Source organism: Zootoca vivipara, chromosome 8 (assembly GCF_965207765.1).
Source record: "Zootoca vivipara chromosome 8, rZooViv2.hap1.1, whole genome shotgun sequence".
In the NCBI taxonomy this organism is placed as follows: domain Eukaryota; kingdom Metazoa; phylum Chordata; class Lepidosauria; order Squamata; family Lacertidae; genus Zootoca; species Zootoca vivipara.
This window is the reverse complement of record NC_142591.1, coordinates 27,940,783-27,964,920: the sequence shown is the minus strand read 5'-3', so window position 1 is coordinate 27,964,920 and position 24,138 is coordinate 27,940,783. Positions and strand designations below refer to the sequence as shown.

The 24,138-nt window shown below is 42.8% G+C and overlaps 1 protein-coding gene across 1 annotated transcript in view; it reads left to right on the top strand.

Annotated features, from left to right (window-relative positions):
• Positions 1-22,666, top strand: part of LOC148684781 (uncharacterized) — a 32,958-nt gene extending 10,292 nt beyond the window's left edge. The window contains exons 4-5 of the mRNA XM_088675250.1: positions 4,166-4,258; positions 20,697-22,666. Coding sequence (XP_088531376.1) covers positions 4,166-4,229 — 64 coding nt within the window. The 3' untranslated portion in view covers positions 4,230-4,258; positions 20,697-22,666. The remainder of the gene's footprint in view (positions 1-4,165; positions 4,259-20,696) is intronic.
• Positions 22,667-24,138: the final 1,472 nt, after the last annotated feature.

Here is a 24,138-nt window from a genome sequence, read left to right as displayed (position 1 = left end):
TCACTGTTATTTTTCTAGAATAAGAGGTGCTGGAAGTCACCATAAACACTTCCCTTGTTCTCTTATAATGGCAATGGAGCCCACCTGAAAAGTGCCAGAACTGAGTTCTGGCTGGAAAAAAAGCCCTGATGATGATATGACATGTGGAGCATAGAAGAACAATTTTATCCTACTATGCAAATAGGCCCTTTAGTATACAGCAGGGCAGTGCTTTTTTTTCCTAAAAAAAAAAGTTTAGGAGGTACTTTCATTTTCCTACAGTACTCGTATTGAAATACTGCCCCTCGATGAGGCCAAACTTAGATTCACAAAATGTTTAGGGGTATGCATTCCCCCAGAAAAAAAGCACAGTAGCAGAGTTGTGGTTGTTGTTTTTGCTCCACTTTCATCTCTAGACAAAGCTAGTGTCACATGACCTTCCACCTCAAGTCATATGATGGTGAATGGACTGGTACTTACAAGAGGCGGCACTCTAGTTTCTAGCAAATGTCATCACCGCCTCCACCCCAGGCACAAATTAATATTTCAGCTTAGCACTGCACTACTTAAGAGCTCAGTCACCTTATGGAGAGAGAGTGGCTTGACTTCTGAACAAAACCATAAAGGAATTGTCAGTACAGGGCTGGCTCGGGACATTTGGCCTCTAGAGGCAAATCAGAAAATGGCCCCCTCCTCAACTGCGCACCCACTGCCACGCACATTCCCACCACAATAGGTGCACAGTGGAGGAGGCAGGGGCATAGCGTGGGGAGGGCTGTGGCCCCGGGTGCAGATTTTTTGAAAGGGCACGAGGGGGAGCAACCAGGAGCCCCCACGGCAAGCTCCCTCACTTGTCAAGCCGTGCCTAGGCCGAGCCTTCATGACTGGGGCAGCGGCAGTGCCTCCATCCCCTCGTGTGCCCCACCCTTGGGCTGGCAGAGAGGAAGGGAGGTGGAAGGTGCCGCTGTCACCCACTGAAGAGAGGCAAGAGGTTCTGGCAGTCACCACCTCCTTTGTGAACAGGACACCACAGCCCTCAGATCTGTCCTCATTGCAAGCCATCTTTCTCCCCTTGCCTCCCTCACCAGCGGCTCAGACTGCTGCAGAGGCTGGATATGTAGCCCCCCCAGCTGTCCGGAGCCTGCCACCCTGAGACCACTGCCTCGCCTTGCCTCGTCTCATTGGCAGGCCAGCCCTGTTTCAGTAGATATATTGGAGACAGATGAACACTGAGGCAGTATGCTGGGAATTTTGTGTGTACACAGAAGGAAACAAAAAGGCTGGAGTACTTCTTTCATGTTTCCTGAATTTCCCAGTGCTTTGCATAATACCGGTCTCTCAAGAGGGACCAAACTCTTCAGAAGAGTGCAAAGCATACTGGCAGGGATCATTTGCCTGATCTCTGCCAAAAAATGGAAAATGCGGTTTCAGAATAACAAACCCTGTTTCATGAATAAGCCTAAGATAAGATGGAGATAGTAACATTGCAACAATACAACAGTATTTTAATTGTTAGATGCAGCTATTGCTGAGTGCTTTTATTGTACCGAACATTTGGGAATTTTGTCTATATGCCAATGAAGGTTTAGTTTTAATTTGTACCCTTCTATGGCTATCAACTGGGCTATAACAATAGCAGAAACTTATTTCTGATGTTCAGCAGGAGGACAAGAAATGGAACACAGTTTTATTCTGCTTTTGCTAGTTATGGTAGCGGGGCAAGGAAGCTGGCTACCTCATCAAGTGGTACTTTGTGTTTTAAAAACTTTGTATTTTCAAATATTTTTCCTTCACTGGCATTATACATTGGGGTACACAACATAACCAATAGAAAAATAATAGCGCTAAACGACGAGTTGGCATTCATGAGGATGCCTTTGGCATTTATACTGCAACAGAAAAAGTTCTGTAAAGGGACTGTAATTCAAAAGGACTGAGCAGAAAATAGATTTGTTTACGGTTGATGTGTTGTTTGTTGTAGATGACCTTACAACTTCCGTCCCCAACTTTATTTATTTATAAATTTTGCTATCTCTTAGGACATGCCATATCTTCTAAGAGAAAAAAAAATCTCCAATCCATCTTCCAGCCTTGCAACTTCAAATGCATAGCTGCCAAGTTATCCCTTTTTTAAAGGGATTTTCCCTTATGCTGAATAGGCTTCCTCGCGAGAAAAGGGAAAACTTGGCAGCTATGCAAATGGTATCCAGCATTTCCAACATATTTAAAGATTAATGTGCCAGCTCAATAGGGATTGTGGACAATGCAGAATCCATTAATTATTTATTAACAGATTAACTAGGCCTAGACAGGTTTACACCACTTCCTATGACAGTTGGTACAGCATGAGACTACCACAATCTCAGGGTTGTGGGTTCAAGTCCCACATTGGGCAAAGTATTCCTGCATTGCAGGGGGTTGGACGATATTATCCTCGTGGTCACTTCCAACTCCACAAATTCCATGTGGGTGGAAATCAGCATGATTTAAATGAATGCCCTACTCCACTCAATACAGGTCAGTCTGCTATACTTTATGATACATGGAGGTGATCATATGCTCACCTAGGTACACTTTATAGGTTTACTTGTGATTTTCTAGAGTTCGCTACCCGATAACTAACTTGTCTTGACGACTGGTCACAAAATAACTAGCCTGGCCCCTGCATTTCATGCACAGACATTCCTAGTGTTTTCTAGGGAACAACAATGCAATGTTTGGCCTGCTTCAAACAGTAAGGCATTCCTGGAGTGTAGCACTTAATACCTGAATTGGTTCCTTTGGAAGAAAGTCACTGGAGGCTTATGGTGTTATGTAGTACTAGCTGGCCCTTCCACGCATTGCTGTGGCTTAGTCTGTTAAATGGGGCCCTCAGAGTCCCCCTTCAGACTCCTCCCCCACCCCCATGGCTCAGCCCTGTGATTGGCCCCACCCTGTCCCAATCCATGACCTTTCTCCACCCCTCCTCCACCCATCCCCCACCCAGGGGAGCTCCCACCTCTAATCGGCCTAGTTGTTGTGGCTTAGTCTGTTAAATGGGCCCTCAGAGTCCCCCTTCAAACTCCCCTGTAGGCCCCACTGTGGTTTAGTCTGTTAAACGGGCCCTCATCCACGGAGCAATGGATTCAAACTACAAGAAAGAAGATTCCACCTAAACATTAGGAAGAACTTCCTGATAGTAAGAGCTGTTCGGCAGTGGAATTTGCTGCCAAGGAGTGTGGTGGAGTCTCCTTCTTTGGAGGTCTTAAAGCAGAATGTCAAGAATGCTTTGATAGTGTTTCCTGCTTGGCAGGGGGTTGGACTGGATGGCCCTTGTGGTCTCTTCCACCTCTATGATTCTATGATTCAGAGCCCCCCTTTTGACTCCTCCTCCCACCCCATGGGTCATCCCTGTGATTGGCCCCACCCTGTCTCAACCCATGACCTTTCCTGCCCCCTCCTCCCCCATCCACCACCCAGGGGAGCCCCCACCTCTAATCGGCCTAGTTGTTATGGCTTAGTTAAATGGGCCCTCAGAGTCCCCCTTCAAACCATAGCTGCCAAGTTTTCCCTTTTCTCGCGAGGAAGCCTATTCAGCATAAGGGAATTTCCCTTTAAAAAAGGGATAACTTGGCAGCTATGCCTTCAAACTCCCCTGTAGGCCCCACTTTGGTTTAGTCTGTTAAATGGGCCCTCAGAGTCCCCCTTTTGACTCTTCCCCCATCCCACCAGGCCCGGGCTCATCCCTGTGATCGGCCCCACCCTGTCCCGAACTATGACCTTTCCTGCCCCTCCTCCCCCCACCCCTCTCCCCACCCAGGGGAACCCCCATCTCTATTCGGCCGAGCTGCTGTGGAGTGGGAAGCTTTCCAACCTGCAGTACCAGTGTAGCCGCCAGTAGAGGCCGCTGTTGTACAAGGTCTCCTGATGCTATTTCCCAGCATGCACTTTAGGGTGAGTTGTGTGTTTTTGAACACGGGGTATTTGGGGTTTTACGTGGCCCAGGTGTGACATTTGTCTTTGAAAACGGAATGGGCTTGCTATTCCAGTCGCATTTGACTTTGTGTTAAAATTTGAACACAATCAGTCCAGCAGTTTTGTTGAACATTGGAGAGGAACACACATGCCCAGTTTACATTTATATATATATATAGATTTTACTTCAGTTACATTAATAAATGTATAATTTATTTGTGTGGTTATACAGGCTGAGCATAGGTGAAGGCACACAGCCTAAACACTTCAAAAGCAAATCATGCTTCCCCACATGATGATCTCCAGAGAGAGGTAACCCAGTCAGGTGGGTGGTATATAAATAATAAATTGTTGTTGTTGTTACCTACTTTCTGTAGTTTTCTTCTTGGTTCTCTTGTTGCTGTTTTCCCTATTGATCTGCTCTCAAACCAAGTTCACTTCCCACCCTCACTAGAGATCTTGAGATTTCACCAGAACCTGCCAGTATGGTTGCTGCTTCATGGGCAGTGGCGGATGACCTAGATAAGGGAGGTTTTGGCGGGGGCGGGATAGCACCTTACCATTTCACATTGGGCGACGAAACAGGGTGCCCTGCCCTGGTAGAAGTGGAAAGGGGATGGAAGGAAGAGTGCAGTGTCATGAGCTAAGAAAGAAGAGCCTGAAGGAAGGGTAGGTGGAGAATGAGATGATGGATAAGGGAGTTCTAGGAAGTCTGGTCAAGAGGTAAGTAGCAGTCGCATTCTTATGACATGCGGTTCCACCTACTGTATATTGAGTAACAGCATACATTTATCTGATGGATTTTAACAATGATCCAGTGAAGCAAGTCTTACACAAAGGACCAAAGTAGAAGTTGCTTAGGAGATCTGTGGTTAGAACTTCCCACTTTTCTCCCTTTCTTGAAAAGTTGCTGCACAACCTTCCCCCACTATCAGTTTGGACTGAGGCTGTGGTGCAGTCGTGGGGAGAGGTCTGCTGCCTTACCCCCCTCTTCCATAGTATTGGACTGAAATCAGCTCCCTTTTCCAACCAAGAAACACAAGCTGGCTAGCAAAAGTAATATAACATCAAATTGAGTGTCAGGTAGGAGGACAATGGCCAGGTGGGCAGTTTCAGTGCTTTAGAAACCGTCTCACTATTACTGGCTTTCAAAGCTCAGTTTAATAATATCTACTCTCACAACTTGTGAGAGTCTGAGGCTCACCCAGGAAGCAGCAAACAGGCCAATTTTGGGGGCTGAGATGAGGTGTTGATTTCTGGACTCTTCCCATTTGCTCTCTTCCCAGGCACATCTTAAGGGACATAAGGAATTATGGAATTTAAACAGCAACAACAAAAACCCCAAATTTAAAAGCACACAAGTAAAAAAAGCAGTGAAAAGCAATTCTAAACAGTTTAAACAATTAGAACAACAAGTACTTGATGTGATGTCATATAACACGCCCAGCAAACAAATCGGGATGACTGCTCAAGAAATAAGTTGCCTGGAAGCAACCAGAGATACCTTCCTAATCCTGCAATCTAAGATTTACATGAAGATACTAGGGATTGAACCTGAGGCTTTCTGCATGCAAAGCACAAACTGTACTACCCTTCCCTGAATTAAATGGAGGCACTGTTGCATGCCTGCATAATTTCTTTGGAACCTGGATGATATCCCAGGACACATGGGAATACAAATCCTTCTTTGCGTTTGTGACTGCAAGCCACTATACCAGCATTTTTTATTTTGTATGTATAGTGTTTTAGCAAAATACCCCAAACCAACACCAGATACCTTTCAAGAATGGCAATAAATGATGCCACCACGAGGACACAATTGTTTTACACATGCTGCGCACTTCTCCGCTTTAGTGTTCTTTTGCCACTGAAAACATTTATCAAAGACTTTGACAATGACATTTTCATGCCAATTATGCCGGAGAGCAACTTCGATCCCAGAGGACTGCATTTCACCTGTCTATTTTTCAGCCTTCAGCTCAGACAGCAACAAATCAAAACGTTGGGAGGGTAATCAATTTGTTGTTGTTCTTGATGCTGTGGCTGCTATTTTGTTTCTTTAATTGATTTTTTTTTCCTGACAGCGCAATTGGTGCAATCAGTTTAAGTGATTCAGCTTGGCCAAATGAATCATCAAGGGTGATTTGTAGGTTTTCCTAGGCAATGTCTTGTTTGCCCAAGTTTAATCAGAGCGTGTTGAGAAGTGATAGCATATTATTCAAACTGTCAGCCATTAAAACCTTCCTAGAACAGAGTTTATAAGGGCAACATATGAGCTTGACATCTTGAGAGACAGGGAGACAGAAGGGGCGAAGACACCTTTCCTTTTCTGTGACTTTGAAAAAAATAATTTAATATGGCTGACAACAAACAGGGCTGTGTGTACTCTGCACTTTCAAAAAATACTGGTGTAATGTGCCAAGAAAAGCATAATTATTTATTGCCACTCATCACATGGTTGCTGCACGAGGCCTTTGGTGGCAGAGCAACAACTGCTTTTGATTTTTGATTCTGATCAGTGATCTCTTACTGTTATTGGTTGGCTTTTGCTTGGGGAAGGGCTGAAGCTCAGGGGCAGAGCATATTGTTTAATCCAGATTTACTGCTTCTGTGGGAAGTGTCTGCCTCCTGCCAGCGGCGGAGCATATGCCTGTGCTGCCCAGGGGGGCAGGGGGCACTCCCGAGGGGGTGGGGCGTGGAGGGTGCCCTCCCAGGCGTGAGATAGCCGTTCAGGTGCACAGAGCAGCACACGCGCCCTGCAGATGGGGGCGGAGTGAGCCACCCACGGTGGACATTCGGTGCGCCGCCCACCCACGACTCCCAAGCCTCCCTGTCAAAACGAAAGGGAGGGGGGGAATGCCCTCGGCAAAGCGGCCCAGCTCCCCGTCTTCCCCCGACAGCTTGGGGTAGGCTAGGGAGTTGCAGGCTGGCGGTGCGCCACATGTCACTCTCCCTCAGCAAAGACACCCAGGGCGATCCACCCCCTTCCTACACCCCTGCCTCCCGCATAAACCTTGAATCCCGATTAAATGGGACAGATTAATTCAGTTTCCATTACTTTCAATGGGAAAGTTCGCTTCAGGTTAAGTACGCTTCAGGTTACGTACGGACTTCCAGAACTAATTACACTCATACTTCGGGTTAAGTACGTTTCAGGTTGAGTACTCCGCGGACCTGCCTGGAACAGATTAATCCACTTTCCGTTACTTTCAATGGGAAAGTTCGCTTCAGGTTAAGTACGCTTCAGGTTAAGTACAGAATTCCGGAACCGAGGTACCACTGTAGTGCAAATGGAGCCCTAATTTCAGCAGGGGGAGGGGAGGCTGCAGACAGATCAGGCCCAGTCATGAGGCAAGTGAGGCCGCTGCTTCAAGTGGCAGAAGCCCCGCCATGACACACACCTTGTTCTGACGCTTTTCCGTTTAGGACGGAGTTGGGAGAAAGTGAGGTTGTAATGATGTTTATATCGCTGCTTTCAATTTGGGGCACCTGATACTTATGGGCTTGACATGAATTTGGTGTCATAGGCATCTTGTGGAGAATGTAGCAAGGAGTTGGACACACTGAGAACAGCTTGCCAAAGGATCTTGCCTAAACATGGATCATTTGAAGTGTTTAAACTGGTCCTGAGGATGTTTTCTTTTGGGGAATAAATAGAGCCATTACAGGAGATTCTCATCTGATTCTGAACCTTCATGAATTGTGACAGAACCAGAATACAGAAGTCACTAAGAAATTCTATTTACAGTTTAAAAGATGTCATGATTTTTTGAATCACTTTACCTTTCTCGGTAATGCAACAAATATCTAACAAATAAAATTACTCTTCAACTAATGCTATAACTCCTAAACTACCACATTCACAATATCTACTGTAACTCCCTTCAAAGACCTGCTCTAACCAAAGACCTCTGCCAAGTAATCCTGCAAGAGGCCATGTCACAAAGGAGGACATGTTACCGTTACCTAGCAACCTTACTCAACGATGGGCATTCTTCCTCTTACTGTTAGTTTTTTTTAAAAAAAGCTTTCAATGGCTCAAACCATTTAATTAAATTAATTTTTACTATAAAGAAAAAACTAGGACACCCCTCCCTTGTCCAGGGGATTCCAGTGCAGTGCCCACTCAAACTTTAAAATACAATATAACAAAGCATCATTATATTTTTCAAGCAAGAGTAAGACCGAGAGGCAACAAAAATACAAAACTATTGAAGTAGAACAGAGGTCATACACTCTCTGGGCCAATAACAATTTTATAACCTGGTGCCAGAAAGACTGTAGTGTAGTTGTTATGTATTTTGTATGTGCTTTACTGCAGCTCCTAAAACATGGAAACCAGGATTAAAAACCTCCCCCACCCATCTCTTTCTAGGAGAATTAACAAATCTACAGAGCTATGTTAGTTCATAAAAGAAAGGAGGATACAGTATTTTGCTCTCTTTTTGGAAATGTACGAAATGTGAAACAGGAATCAATATAGGATATTAAGAAAATGTCCTCATTTTTTGTCATGCTTGCTCATGGAAAGAGGAAGTGAGCAAGATTTTGTCCCCAGTCTCTGCACTTTGCTGCAGCTAATCCCTTACCTGCTTGTAAGGTAAGGTTACCAGATTTTTTCCAAAGAATCTGGGGACACTCTTTTTTTGAAAAGAGAAAAAAGGTATTTTTAAAAGTTTATTATTATTATTTTTAAAAAGTAATATCTTCTCTTCTGTGGTCTCCTCTGTTGCGTGGCCTTCCTCTGGGCCCCAACCTGCTCTCTTGGAGTGCTAGCCACCGTGGAGTAGGCTCGGGTTTGGCCACATGTCCTTGCCCTCCCGGTGCTCTTGTACCTTGTACCTCTCCTCCTCCGTGATGGCGGTGGTGGCGGCAAGGTTGGGCTCCCCTATTTTTTTTCTCCTTCCTCTTTCTCTCTCTCCCTTCTCCTTCTCTCCTCCTCCCTGCGTCGGCTCCGGGGTTTTCCTGGCCCCGGAGCGCCGCTGGGCAGTCGGCCAGGTGGCTGGGCGTTCTCGCTCCCGGCTCGATTTGGGTTGGGGGGAGGGGTCAGCGGTTCCCCCAGTTGACACGCTGAGCGTCCCCGGTTCCCCCTTGGCAGTGGCAGTCTCAGCAGCCCATAGCCAGCCTGGTAGTGCAGTTGGCTCTGGCTGGCTTCAGGAGCTGCTCACTGCCATGGTGCCTGCCATTTTGCCTTGCTGGAAGTCCCCATATAATATGTCTTGCGCCATTGAACCAACCACGGAACATTCATTCCCTACTAATAAATCCGGGGAGATTAAATGAAATCCAGGGACATTCCGGGGATGGATTTTGTCTGGGGACAGATTTGTAAATCTGGGGACTGTCCCTGGGGAAAGGGGGCGTCTGGTAACCATAGAAAATGTTGTGGGTTGGTTTGTTTTTGCACTTTAGTACACTGCAGGTATTTTTAGGGCTACAGAGATGCCTTACATTCCCTTCTGACATAATAAGCCCAATGTTATCCGGCCACCCTACTGGGTAGCATGAGTTTTCATACAAGATGAAATATACTCGGAGTTGAGAGTGAATTTCATGCTCTTTATTCAGCTCATAGTCGTCAAAGGAGAAGAAGAGAAGAAAGGCTCTTTTCCCCCAAACATCTGCTTTTATACATTATTTACACAATGGGCCTTGTGTGATTGGCTACTTCAGGGCTACACCTGTGGGCCAATCAGGTTGTGGATTGACTTCTGCCAGCAGCCTGATTGGCTGCTCCTGCAGGCCAGTCAGGTTGCGGATTCACTTCTGCCAGCAGCCTGATTGGCTGCTCCTGCAGGCCAATCAGATTGCTGATTCACTTCCACCTGGAGTTGGATTGGGTGGCTCCTGCAGACCAATCAGACTGCTGCATTCTGAATTCTATTGTTCTAGGATTCAGCTCAGTACATAACACAAGAGTAGGTAGAGAATTTCCAAAATGAAGATTCTGCATATAATTAAAAAAAACACATTAATTTTACTTTACAGGAAATCAGAATGTATGTGTCGTTTAAATAAAAGAGGAAGAAAATACCTCTAAAACAGGCAAAAGGACCTTGAAAGTAGAAACACACCTGTCTTTGTAGGCAAATGCTTTAGTGTGCTGGCTGGCAAAAATAGAATTCTGGGTCAGAGACAACTTTATTTCAAGTCATTGTAAAAGGTTTCAAAATGGAGTCAGCCACTGCTTACATGGGCCTGGCAACTCAAGGCAAGCATGCATCCCACTGTGGTAGGTATCAGGTAGAGAGACTTGGCTTTGTCTCCTGTGGTTTAAATTAGAATAAAGTGTTGTTGCTGTTGCTGTTTTTATCACACTACATGTGTTAATTGGTGTGCTATTGCCAGAATGTCTTGTGTTATCCACCAACAACTTTTTTTGTGAACAGCCACTGTTCTTAATTATCATATTCTGTACTTTTTGCATTTAATTACCCTCTGACATCCCACCCTCTGCTTACATATGCCTACAACAGCTGGAATTCAGGATAACACACAGTGCATCTGTTGAAAAGGAAAGTAGTCCCTGAAAGCTTTTGCTGTAATTTCTGAGTCTTTCAGATGCCACAAGACCCATTGCATTTGCTGCAACCGGCTAACACATTACCCTCTGGAAAATATCATTATATTATATGTAAATGGAGAGAAAGTGGAACTAGCTGTGAGATTTGAGAACTGCCTTTTTTTTTAAACAAAGAACAATCAATGAAAGCCACAACCGCTTCCCTGGTGAGAAGGGCCCAAAGAACTGCTGACCTGCCTTGAAAGAAGCAGTAAAAGAACAGGTTTGTTAAAAGCCAACAGCAAAGGGGGGGGGAGCAATCTCCAGTAAAGGAACACCTCTACCCATCAACAGGAGTACGGTAGTATTTGCAATGGTGGGGCAAAGTAGATTCCAAGACGCAGTCAGAATTCACCACACCTCAGGGCAAGGCCAGATCAAGGGAGAAGGTACAGGTAACTCACAACTTATGGACATTTAAGTTTTGTGATTCTTCACTTTACTTGATTGACAGCTCACCAGTTGAAATCGCACAAATTAAACACACGCAAAATCCTGCACAAAAAGAGTTTTTAAGCTCTCTGCCTTGCCTAGTGGGTTCTCACAAGATCTCGTTACCCTACAAAGGAGGATGGAATAAAAACGCTGACCCTTCAGCCAAAAGAAGACAAACTCAACGTGCAGGAAGAGTTTATATTTATTGCTGCAGCAAAAATCTAGAGACCCCAGTGAATATCTCCAAAAAGCTGGGACCCACGAAACAAAGGGTACATAAAGCTTTTATAATATTTGCAGAAAGGAATGCAATTACGACAGAAGCTTAAACCATCATAATTGGCTATCTCTACACATGCTCAAAACACGCTCCTATGTACTATATTACAGTATATCGTAACAACACATAGTTTTAAAACAAAGCTATAAATCTGCCGTTCTTCTGCCCCCCTGCGAAATGTTGCATATTTTCCTGCCAGTGTTATCTTGCTACATGAAGAATGTATGAGTCTAATAAAATTACAGTATTGTTCTCCTGACTTTGATGTTTTCTACTGAAGGTCAGAGAGCTCTTGTCACGCTTTACTAATAAGGTGAAGCTAGAGGCCCATAATGGGTGCAAAAAGACAGAAATGCATCTTCTTTTCACTAATTCGGGGTGCAGGAATAATTAGCAAACTGTCAGGGCTTCAGACTACAGAAGTTGGTCTTCTTGCTCTGATGCCTGGCAATATTAGAATCATTTTGCAACGCATGTAAGCTTCTTATATGAGGAAAGAAACAAATGTCTTATATTTTAAATAAAAAACATAAAACATAAAGTAAGAAGCAGGAAGAAACAGGGAGACATTGGGGCTACAATCTCACAAGAGGGTAAGCAAGGCAGAGAGCTGGATGATGCTTAAAATCTCTCTGCCATGCTCCAGAAGGTAAGGATGGTCACGTAGGGGTGTTCCAATGGCTTATTCTGACTATATGCAATTTTGGCTTTACCTGTACACACTATCCCCAGAATGTAGCCCCTGCATAAGCTTCCTGTATACAAGGAAATATCAGGAAACAATATCAGGAAAACACTGAAGGCCAGGTGATGCTGGTGGTGACTTAGGTATAAGTCACACAGAGTTCAATGAGGCTTACTTGCAGGCAGTGCTTTTTAAAAATAAATAAATAAAAATGTTTAGGGGTACTCTCATTTTGGCTCAAGAAAACCACCATTTTATAGTTCAAATCAGGAAAAATAAATACAGTACAAAGAACATGCACTACCTCATATTACACAGCTGACAGTTCACAGTAACTTCCACATTGGCATGAGCTTGTATACACTAACATCTTCCAGGTTCCTTTCTGGGAAAGGAAAGGAAGCCGCCATCGGAGGTGGTAACAACGAAACTGACCAATCACTGTGGTAGATTCCCACTCCTACTTTAAATGCTCACTTCCGTCTGAGACTCAGGAAACACCACAACAGGAAATGAGGCCGCTATCGGGGGTAGCAACAGAACTGACGATTCACCATGCTCTAGAAGAAACTAATTTTTTTATTTAAAAAAATAGTTTCTTGTCCCGTTAGATTCACAAAATGTTTAGGGGTATGCGTACCCCTATGTACCCCCCCCAAAGCACTGCCTACAGGTAAGTGCAGGCATCCCCAAACTGCGGCCCTCCAGATGTTTTGGCCTACAACTCCCATGATCCCTAGCTAACAGGAGCAGTGGTCGGGAAGATGGGAATTGTAGTCCAAAGCATCTGGAGGGCCGAAGTTTGGGGATGCCTGGGTAAGTGGGTACAGGACTGCAGCATAAATTGACCAGACTCTAAAAATCTGGTCTACCTGTATATGGCCATGATGTTAATTATGAGTCTCTTCCCCCCCAGAAAGATGAACTCAAAGCAACATCAAAAACAAGTGTAAAAACTAGAATAAAAAAACCCTAAAATTTCCCTTGTATCAGTGCAACATGATTATTTCCAAGTCACACTGAAACTAGAAGTGAAATTATTTCATTTAGTTGTTTGTCAGAATTACCTGTAAACTTTACTTCTTATACACTAAAAGCTTTTAGGAAGGGAAGGTTGTAAGAGCAAACCATGATTATAAATATAAAATAGCACTGGGGAATCCGTGGCCCTTCAAATGTTGCTGGACTACAACTCCCATCACCCCGGCTTGGCTGCCTGGGGTTACTGGTCCAGCAACGTATGGAGGGTCACATGTCTCCCCACCCCACCCGGATTTAAAACAATAGTGTGCCACAGCTATTTGATTCAAGGCTTTTGAGCTGCTTGCAGGATGGGTGAACACAAAGCTTGCAAAATCACTGGTTTCATTTTGAAGATAACAACACATAATTTTTTCCTCTTCCCCTCCTCCCCCACTGTCCATTTTGTTTTCCATTCTTGGAGCTGCTCTATTGCACTACGCCTGAAAGGGAAACTGTACTTTTTTGGCTCGTTGGAGACATTCTGTCGCTCTTGCTCTCAAGATCATTCAGCCTTATTTCAAGCCTTTTTCTCACTGGAGCACTTCAGAGTATTGTGTTGTGTATTGGACCCTCTCCACAAGCCTCATTACTAAGGGTTTATTTACCAGCTCTGGCATGTTATGAATGGCCCTTTACCTTTCTAGCATATGGTATCAAGGCTGGTACTTAAGAGTAGCCTGCTGCATTCAGACAGGTTTTGAATATTTTTCTCTAGATCAGTTTCAAGCTTCTGTTGTTTGTTGTGCTTTTGTGCTTTACACTTCTCAAATGTCATGCGGTATCCTTGCCAGCTTGTACATTTCTTGGGAACCGTCGTATGCGGATAGCCTGTCAAGGAGATATCTTTCTGAATAAACTCTGTGTGCTTGACAGAAAAGATACAATGCTTCCACCTTTATTAGTACAATAGCTGTATCCAGTTATCCAAGGCCCTTCTAAAATATTTCACACACTAAGACACCCTTTTGATCCAAGGTAGAATGTGGTTTTGTTTAACTTACCACAATAGACATCCAGAATCTAATTGTACAGCTTAATTGTTTCCCTTCCCCACTTAATTTTCTTAAGTTGGGTTGATTTGTACCTTAAGCATTACAACTGTAGAATTTTCCCACACTCCGACAATTTTCAAACGGTTCTGGGTAATCTGAGGGTTGCTCAGTGAAAATAACGGTCATGACAGAACTGGAAGAAGATTGCAAAGTTTAAAGGCAATTGCTGAAAAATTTGAACGCTATCATCAATTTGCTCGCAATACTCTTTTGTTTCAAACAATACAAAATTAAGTCCCTTTAAAGGCAAATTTTAATCAGGTAAATTAAAATGTACTACCACATTTGAAGAACTATTTAAAATATTAGCGCAATTTCATTAATCTATACCACAGGGCAATTCATTGGATACTACAGAACTGAATATATTAAGATGGGGAGGGCAGGATTAGGCAAATTAACTCCAAATACGGTAATGTAGAATTTTTTTGTGGAAATATGTTCCTATGTGTTAAAAAGATGGGAAATTATCATTTAAACAAAGAAACAAGCAGTTGTACTATACTTATTTGGCAATTAAAAGCAAATATTTCAGTTGAGAAACAGACAATAATATATGTAATCTTCAGATGGGCATTGTTTAATGTTGAGCAGTAATAATTCTACTTTCTTAAAAGCCAGAATGCTCAGTGCATGCTCAATTCAATAGCAGATGTAAATCTGCCCTCTGCTGGCTCATTTATTAAAGTACCTAAATTCTCTAATTCCTGTAAGAAAAGAGGATGACAGAATGGAAAAACAGCTGTGACATATATCAGCATTTCTATCCCGCAATTTCCTAAGCACATAAGCAAGTAAAATACATTCTATAGGGAAAATGCAAATAATATAGAAAAACCTCTTGGGGCAGTCTAATCCCAGTCCATGAATACCTGCCCAAATGAAAAAGTAGTATAATTTCTATCAAGGACTTATGGTATTGCTGTACATAATTTTATCCGATTTTTATTACATTATTTATCTAATTCAGCATTTTCAGTGTAAGCTGCCTTGCTCTAAAATAGTCAATACAGCTGCCCTTTTATGTTGCTATGTATGTATTTCTTAACTTGGTGCAAGATACCTACATTATTTACATTGAAAAAAGCTTTCAAAATAAATTCTACTGACGGTTTATTACAGACTTTAGCACAACTAATAAAATACTTCATTTAAAGCCAATGCAAAAACAAGTAACTGAAACTGAAACGTAATAGGTGGGGTTTATTCATGAATCCAAATAAATTGTATAGCTAATGAATATTTGATAGTAATTACTCTTCTCTATCATTTATAACAGCATCCAACCTCCAAAGCAGCAGAAGACGAGGAAGTAAGAAACTGTCAGTCTATTGTTCCACCTAGCTCAATATTGTCAACTTTGACTGGCAGATGCTCTCCAGGATTTGAGGGAGAGTCTTTTCCAGCCCTACATGGAAGGCACCAGATTGAACTTGGAACCTTTGGCTTGCAAGTGTTGGTTGTACCAGTGAGCTATGGCCCTCTTGTGTCTGTGAAGCCATCTTACCTGCTTCACAGTTCCTGTAATGTTGTAGCTAGGGTTGCTAGACTCAGTAGAGGACAGGACTTCTGTGCCTTTAATTGCCCTGCTCTCTTTTGAGTCTGGAAACCTTAAAGAGAAACCAGCAGACCCTTTGTTTCAGGGGTGTCAAACTCAAATTCATTGGGGGCCGCATCAGCAGTTTGGTCACCCTCAAAGGGCCGGTTGTATCTGTAGGACTATGTGTCCACTCTTTATTATCATAAATTATTGTCACTGCATTCAATTATTACTGTTTTTTGTAATAATGTAAGTAATAACTAGCTCTGAAAGCAGAAACATAGTCAGAATAATGGCAAGTAGATATTCAAATGTACAATTATTGTACAATTAATTGAAAAATGATTTTTGGTAACTGCACTGGGTGGTGGAGGCTCGCTAGGGTTTCATGCAGGACCTTTGCAGAGCTACTAGTACCTGGAGATGCTGGGGTCCTTCTGCATGCAGGACAGATGTTCTGCCAGTGAGCCACCACCCTTCACCAAAGGGACTGGCTGAGGTTGACTCACTGGAGCTGCTCTCCTGGTTCCAGGGTTTAAGGGCCAGAAGTATAAAGCAGCATCCTATGTTTCTGAGGAGAGGGAGAGGGAGGGGAGGGAGGAAGGAAGGAAGGAAGAAAAGAGGGAGTGGGAGGGAGAGAGGAAGGAAGGAAAGGGGAGAGAAAGAAGAGTAGGAAATAAGGAAAGGAATAAAGAAGGAAAGAAAAAGAAAGAGGTGAGAGAAGACGGAAAGGGAGAAAGAAGGAAGGAAGTAGAGGGAAATAAAGAATAAGAATGAGGGAGAGGAAGAAAGATGGGAAGGACAGAAGGAAGGAAGTAAGGAAGAAAGAAAGAAAGAAAGAAAGAAAGAAAGGGAAAAGAGGGAGCAGGAGGGAGAGAGGAAGGAAAGAGGTGAGAGAAAGAAGAGTAGAAAAGAAGGAATAAAGAAGGAAAGAAAAAGAAAGAGGGAGAGAAGACAGAGATAAAGAAGGAAGGAAGGAGAGGGAAAGAAAGAATAAGAACGAGAGAGAGGAAGAAAGAAAGGGAAGGGGGGGTCGCCGCCTTGATTCAGCGCCAGAAAAGAGCGCGAAGGGACCCAGGGGCAAAAAGCATTTCCCGTGCAGCGTGAGGCAGCGGGTGTCCGTTTTAGAAGTGCGTAAAGCTTCAGAGTTGCATGTTCATGAGGCTGAGCCACTGCTGAGCTCACGTTCATGAGGCTGAGCCGCGGCAGGAGGAGGTGAGGCAAGAGGAGGCGGAGGCGGCGGCTTGCCGGGTCGGTGCCCGGCAGCGCCGTGCGGAGAGTCCCGAGCCTCTGGGACGCAGCAGTGCTCTGTAGCACTTTGAATCCTCCACGCAGCGCTGCTGGGTGCTTTGTCTGTGCTTCAGCAGCAGCAGCAGCAGCCGTTTCCAGGCGCCGAGCCGTGGCAGGAGGAGGAGGATTCAAAGTGCTACAGAGCACTGCTGCGTCACAGAGGCTTGGGACTCTCCGTGCGGCGCTGCCGGGCACTGACCCGGCAAGCTGCCTCCTCCTCCTCCTGCTGTGGCTCGGGGCGCTCCATGCAGCGCTGCTCTGGCTGCCTTTCTACCCCCCCGGCCCCAGCTGTTTGTCGGCGCGGCGCTTCAGTAGCAAGGTCCCGCTGCTGGGTCCCGCTGGCTGGGGCGCTCAGCGGGCCACATGACGAGGTCTGGCGGGCCGGATTTGGCCCCCAGGCCTTGTGTTTGACACCCGTGCTTTGTTTGGAAATTAAACAAAGTGTCTGCTGGTTTCTTTGTTTGGAAATTAAACAAAGTGTCTGCTGGTTTCTTTTTAAGGTTTCCAGACTCAAAAGAGAGCAGGGCAATTAAAGGCACAGAAGTCCTGTCCTCTATTGAGTCTGGCAACCCTAGTTGTAGCACCTGTGTTAAGTGATTGAAACGGTAACTTTCAATCCACACACATTTCCTGGTTATATGGATCCACACACATTTTCTGGTTATATGGGCAGCCATCTGCACATCTTCATTACACTATTAGCCATGTTTGCAGGGATCTACCTCCAGGGGTAACAAGAGTAATGTATAGAGTAACAGATAACCCTGGCTCTGTTTGCATGTGACACTAAACCAAAATATGGCTTTGTGTGGGTTCTGCTATTCAGGGCTAAACCATTATTTTGGGCTAGCAAGTCATCTGAATCCAGGTTCATGTTTTGTCTCCTCCAAACAGGCATAAGAAGTAAACAAAGAACAAACTTTGGTTACAGCTCATGGTCTATCCAGAGCAAAAATGGGGAACCTCCAGCCCACAAACCAGTCTTAACTAACCCAACAGGCCCAATGTGGCCTGCAATGCTATTTTCTCCCTAAATCATGTCTACCTGCTCATCACACCATAACAAAAAAAAAATGGAATTGCTATCAACAACACACCTAATTTCTCAGTACAGCTCTCTAACATTGTGTGCAATACTTTATTCAGATAATGGGAATAAAATATTAGCAGAGGCAGCTGAGAATTATGTGTAGAAGGTACAAGAGTCAGTTGCACTGAGCACAGCGGTTTTCATTATAATGTTGAACTAATGTAGCAGTGATAATAACTCTGCCTGGAGCAAAGGTTTGTTTTCTTATGGAGATTTTTGACAAATTAATCTGTGGTGCCTGAGATTAAAGTAGATTTTATTATTACTGTGTTTCCCAGGAAAAGCACATGAATCACCCTTCTCATCCCTCACTGTCCCAAAGCCCTTTCTGTGTGTGGTTTTCAAACGTTACATCGGATTTCCCTTAAATATAGCCACATGTGGAGTGAGATAGGAAGATGGTTTAACATTAGAAAAGCATTGCTTTAGAACAGATAAGGCTTGGATCCAGAAATAGGAGCAGGGGAGTAATCTATTATTAAAATAATCACTTTACCTGGAAAAAAGAACCACAAGGTATATTTTATAGTGTCTCTCTTAGGGAAAGCCAGTGTGGTCTCCTCCAGATGTTATGCATTACAACTTCCATCACCACCACCATTCATCATAGTCCATAATGTCAAGAGTGCACCATGTTGGCTACCCTTGTTCTCTTTGATAAAATAAAGTGGGTAGCCAATTTTGTGCCCTCCAGATGTTGCACCGCAATTCCCACCGGCCCTAGTCAACATGGCCAATGGTCAGGACTGATGGGAGTTGTAGGGCAACATCTGGAGGGGAACCACATTGGTTATCCCGAGATAAGGTATAGCACATTGTTACAATAAATGTAAAGCACAGGGACCTACAGTATATGGAATAAAATTTTAAGAAGTACAAGCACACCTTTTAAAGGCCATTAATTGTGCTTTTAAAACTGATGGCAGTGCTTGTAACCATGTTGCTACCACAAAATCAATAACAGGCAGGCACATAAGTTTGTTTATTGAACCAATTAATTGTCTAAGAGCATGAAACAATTGAGATGCAGCAACAGTGGTGGTATAACTAACATTGCATCCTACTGATAGCCCAGGAAACAGAGCGCCTTTCCTGGTACCCAAAGCCCATTTAAGAGTTTAAATCCCACTCCTAGCTGATACAGTCAGATAAAATCACTAACAATGTATAGGGAGCATTGTATTGACATTTTAGTGCAGATAATTCCAACAGAACTCCCTGTTACTGTGGATCATTATTTCTACTTAAGTTTTAGCATGCCTCTGCTGCAGCATAAGAAAAACTTATTACCAATGTCACAAAAAGATGATGGTAAAACTGAAATTTTAAACATACCCCCAATCCCACTAACAGCACAATCCTTGCTTCAGTCACTCGGAAATCCTGTTAAATTCAATGGGACTTACTCCAAGGTAAGTGGGCTTAAGAAGGGGAAGAAATGGAAGCAGTGAGAGATTTTACTTTATTGGGTTCCATGATCACTGCAGATGGTGACAGCAGTCATGAAATAAAAAGACGCCTGCTTCTTGGGAAAAAAGCAATGGCAAACCTAGACAGCATCTTAAAAAGCAGAGACATCACCTTGCCGACAAAGGTCCGTATAGTTAAAGCTATGGTTTTCCCAGTAGTAATGTATGGAAATGAGAGCTGGACCATAAAGAAGGCTGATTGCTGAAGAATTGATGCTTTTGAATTAAGGTGCTGGAGGAGACTCTTCAGATTCCCATGGACTGCAAGAAGATCAAACCTATCCGTTCTGAAGGAAATCAGCCCTGAGTGCTCACTGGAAGGACAGATCCTGAAGCTGAGGCTCCAATACTTTGGCCACCTCATGAGAAGAGAAAACTCCCTGGGAAAGATAAAGGGCACAAGGAGAAGAGGACAACAGAGGACGAGATGGTTGGACAGTGTTACTGAAGCTACTAACATGAGTCTGACCAAACTGGGAGGCAGTGGAAGACAGGAGTGGCTGGTGTGTTCTGGTCCATGGGGTCACAGAGAGTTGGACACGACTAAACGACTAAACAACAACAAGTGTTGTAGGATCACAGCCTTAAGCACCTTCTGTCACACCTTGAATATCAGGAAGCACGATTCAAGAAGGAGCTCAAAATATAGAATTTGTATTCTACTCATCCATTCAACAGTACTACCTATGTAATCGAAATAATCACTCCCTGGATTTCTCCAAAAATTGGCACAATCAGTGTTGCTCTACTGCTGCTGCTGCTGCTGCTGCTGCTGAAGGACCCTCTTAGATTTAGATATGGAAATAGATCAATGTATCTATGCCATATCAGCAGATAGAGCCAAATTTATGGCATGGAATCGATTTGTTCACACATAATTACTTCTTAATTAATGGTAATTTCATTTGTCATCCTTCATACCAGCAGATGGTGCTATTTGGCATATAGAGGAATATTTTGTTGATCCCTCAAATAGTAGCCTGTAAAACCAAGTACAGGCCTGTAGCAAATCACATAATCATATAATTGAAGAGTTGGAAGGTATCCCAAGGTTCCTCTAGTCCAACCCCCTGCAATGCAGGAATCCTGCCCACAACCATCCCTGGGGGGGCACGAACCACCAATCTTCTGGTTAACAGCAGAGGCACTGACGTTTTTAAATTGCTATGAACTGACAAATTACATTTCAAGTAATATGCAGTAACACATATTTTCCTCACAGTGAGGATCCGTCACTACTAAAAACAGAATCTAATTTACAGTAATCAGCAGATCTATTAAATTCCAGAGGTTAAATTTTTGTACAGTAATTACTTTCCTGTCATTTTTCTTTTCAGCAAGAGTATAAGATGAGCCTGCTGATCTGGCCAATGGCCCATTCACAGCCTGTGGCAAGCTGCACATGAGCGCAATGGTACTTCTGCCCACCTGCAATTTCTAGCAATTGGTATTCAGAAGCGTAGTGTCTTTGACAGTGGAGGCAGAAAATAGCCATCCTGGCTAGTAGCTGTTCATAGCCTTGATGTATCTTTGTCCATCCTTCCTAACCCTTCGTCTTTCACATTACCCCTACTCTGAGTGAAACAGAGAAAGGCAATGGACACCCATTCACCTGGAATTCCATTGTGAAGGCCATTAGGTTGTGCCACAACAGCACTCTAGAAAATGTACTACAGTATATGAAACTGCTGGGAGATGTTATCAGAAGTTTTGGAGCACAGTTTCATCAGTAGGCCTACTGTATGTGGATGACACCCATGAACCAGGTCTATCTTTCCATTCCATTTGTGCTGTGCGAATGCTGAACTGGTTTTTGGAGGCAAAAACAGACTAAATGAGGGACAGTAAACTGAAACTAAATCCCAACAAGGTGGAGGTGCTCGTGTCAAGGAATTGGGAAGATGACACGTTCTAGACTTTGGATCTGGTGTAATTTTATAACAGCTTGCTTTATGCCTGTTTCTTGTGCATAGGACTGTTCTCTTAATCTGTGCTCTGTTTTAGTGCTCTGCTCCACATTCTAATTCCGTCATCTTGGCCTTGGGGCTACTGGCATTAGTATAAAAATATAATGTACATTGTGTCCCTTTCCAAATGTTCTTTTGATGTTATCTTCCCCCCTCCCAAAGAAAGAAAACTGTTTGTCTCATCAGACAGCTGTTACTTGGTTCTCTATGATGCCGTCAAATTCTACTCTATACCCACTTAGGGAACCCAAAACATTTACACCATCATTCCTAAGGGATGCTATTGTGAATTCGGTACTTCTAAGCTTCTACCTCCAGATGTTGATGTTGTTCATTCTTCTTCTGTGTTAAATCGTTTTTGATTAGAGAAAAGGGTCATTTTCCTACAAAATGAAAAGCTGAAATAATATAAAATGGTTAAAAATATAGCATTATCCAACAAATTTCTACTGAAAGTAGATACATAAAAATTAATGGTCATGGTTAAACATGCCAATTAATTTCAATGGATTTGCTCTGAATAGAGCATAGTTGGATATAATCCACAGCACATAAACAACTTGTGGAAGATACAGCAAAATTGTTGTTCACAAGAACAGTGCCGTAAGATTGAATAAAAAAATAAAGGCAGCTAGACATTAGATTGCGTCAGGATTATTCATCTTCAATTCTGTAAAACTCATAATTAGTAAAAATTAATCTCATTTATGATGAGCTGAATAAGATCTTTAAGTTAACATTTTTTAAAAAGCCAGAAGATTTTCTGCTTGGAATTTTAGGTAAAGACATTCCAAAAAACATTTCAAGAAAAAAATTTCTATATGCAACAGCTGCAGCCCGAATACTGATCGCAGTGAATTGGAAAGGGGAAAAAGCTCCAACCTTATCAGATTGGCAGTGCAAATTATTGGAATATGTGCAATTGACTAACAGACTAAGAGGTAATACAAGACAATCATTTATTCAAAAATGGGTTAATAGATATTTGCAGAATAATAATAGCAGTACAATATCTATGGCCTTTGAATGACCCATGTCTAAACGAATTGTTAAGAAACAAGCGAAAAGGTACAAATTATTGTAAGAAAGTATTAGAAAATACAGAAAGAGTAAGGTAATAATGATAAGTACATTCATCACCAGAAAGATTATATGCATCGGGAAATGATAGGAAGTCTATTCTATGTTAGTAAAAAGATAGGGAAAAAAGAGATTACATAAATTTAATTTTAATTTAATTTTTGTAAACATATATAAGATTATTAGTACATGATTGTTTTCATCTTGGTATATTGTGTATGTTACCTATGAATTTCAATAAAGTATTTAAAATGTGGGGGAAAAAACACCTAATAATTAAAGCATCGTAGATAGTTCAAGAAGTTGAACTAAAAATAAGGTGCTCAAGTTATCAGGACTGCCACAAGTTGCTGACAAAATAGGGTTGTGCCTACAATGCTGTAAGGAAGGGACAGATAATGCCAGTACAGGGCATGACTACAGAAAATAAACGGCTTATCATTTATCTTCAGCTCTCTATATCTGCAAAGGGGAATCTTGCTCTGCTTCCCAGCTAGGAGTCTTCCCATTTTCCATGATGGAAAGTAAATGACACCTCTACACTGTCTTTGAAGGAAACAAAAGGCATCACATTCTGGCCTCTTTTATCAATTTTTGTTTAAAAAATTGCATAATGCAAGTTAGCAGAAAATGGAAAAGTAGCAATGAGAGGCATGTGAGTAGACTATGCCCCTGCTTCTTACCAGACCTTTGTTTTGCACTGCATCCATTTTTTATTGGATTTGTTTACTAGGAAAATTGAGTTATGTAAGATCAAAGGAGATGGGGCAGGACTTTTTTGGCCTTCTTGCCCTGTTCTCAGCTCTTACAAGTGACTTTTCCTGTATGTAGGTCTGGACAGTGGACCTTTTGGATTTAGAACTATTTATTAGCTTTTACCCGCTTTGAAAAACTGTGTTTATTCTAGATTTCTGGTTGAGAATTACTACAACCAACGAAGGTTTTATTGCTATAGCGTAAGTGGGAAGGAATACCCTAACTTTCTACAAAATTTCCCCTAGGATTCAGCTCCCGAGCTTTACATTTCTGGAAGATTATCCTTCTGGAATTTAGCTCTCAGTGTACAATGTACTTGTTTGTTAGGGTTGCCATACTGCAGTTCCCAATATCCAAGTGACCTATTTGGCATATTATGTTATTTGCCATTTATGCAAATCAGGTTGGAAGAAAGTTAAGCAACACCCCCTATAAATTTGAAGTTGGAGATGGGAATATAAAGTTTTAAGTTACCTCATTGCTTTTTTTGCTCCAGAAAAAGATTGATGTAAGCCAGGCATCCCCAAACTGTGACCCTCCAGATGTTTTGGCCTACAACTCCCATGATCCCTAGCTAATAGGACCAGTGGTCGGGGAGGATGGGAATTGTAGTCCAAAACATCTGGAGGGCCGAAGTTTGGGGGTGCCTGATGTAAGCAATTCATATATTCATTTATTTTTATTTCTTAAACTTATACCCCATTTTCTGTGGTAGCAGCCAAGGTGGCTTGCAGCAGTACAAATATAATAAAAATATACAACTAATATATAATCAAGATATACAATTTAAAAAGTAGATAAAAAAACAATAAAATAACCAAGAGCTAGTTAAGGCCATTTAAATGTACTACAACAGAAGAAAACTGGAGAACTCATAAACCAATGGCCCATTTACTGAAAAAGTTTTTGCTTGTTAGCAGCCATCAGTAACAGGGCTAGGTAAAGGTAAAGGGACCCCTGACCATTAGGTCCAGTT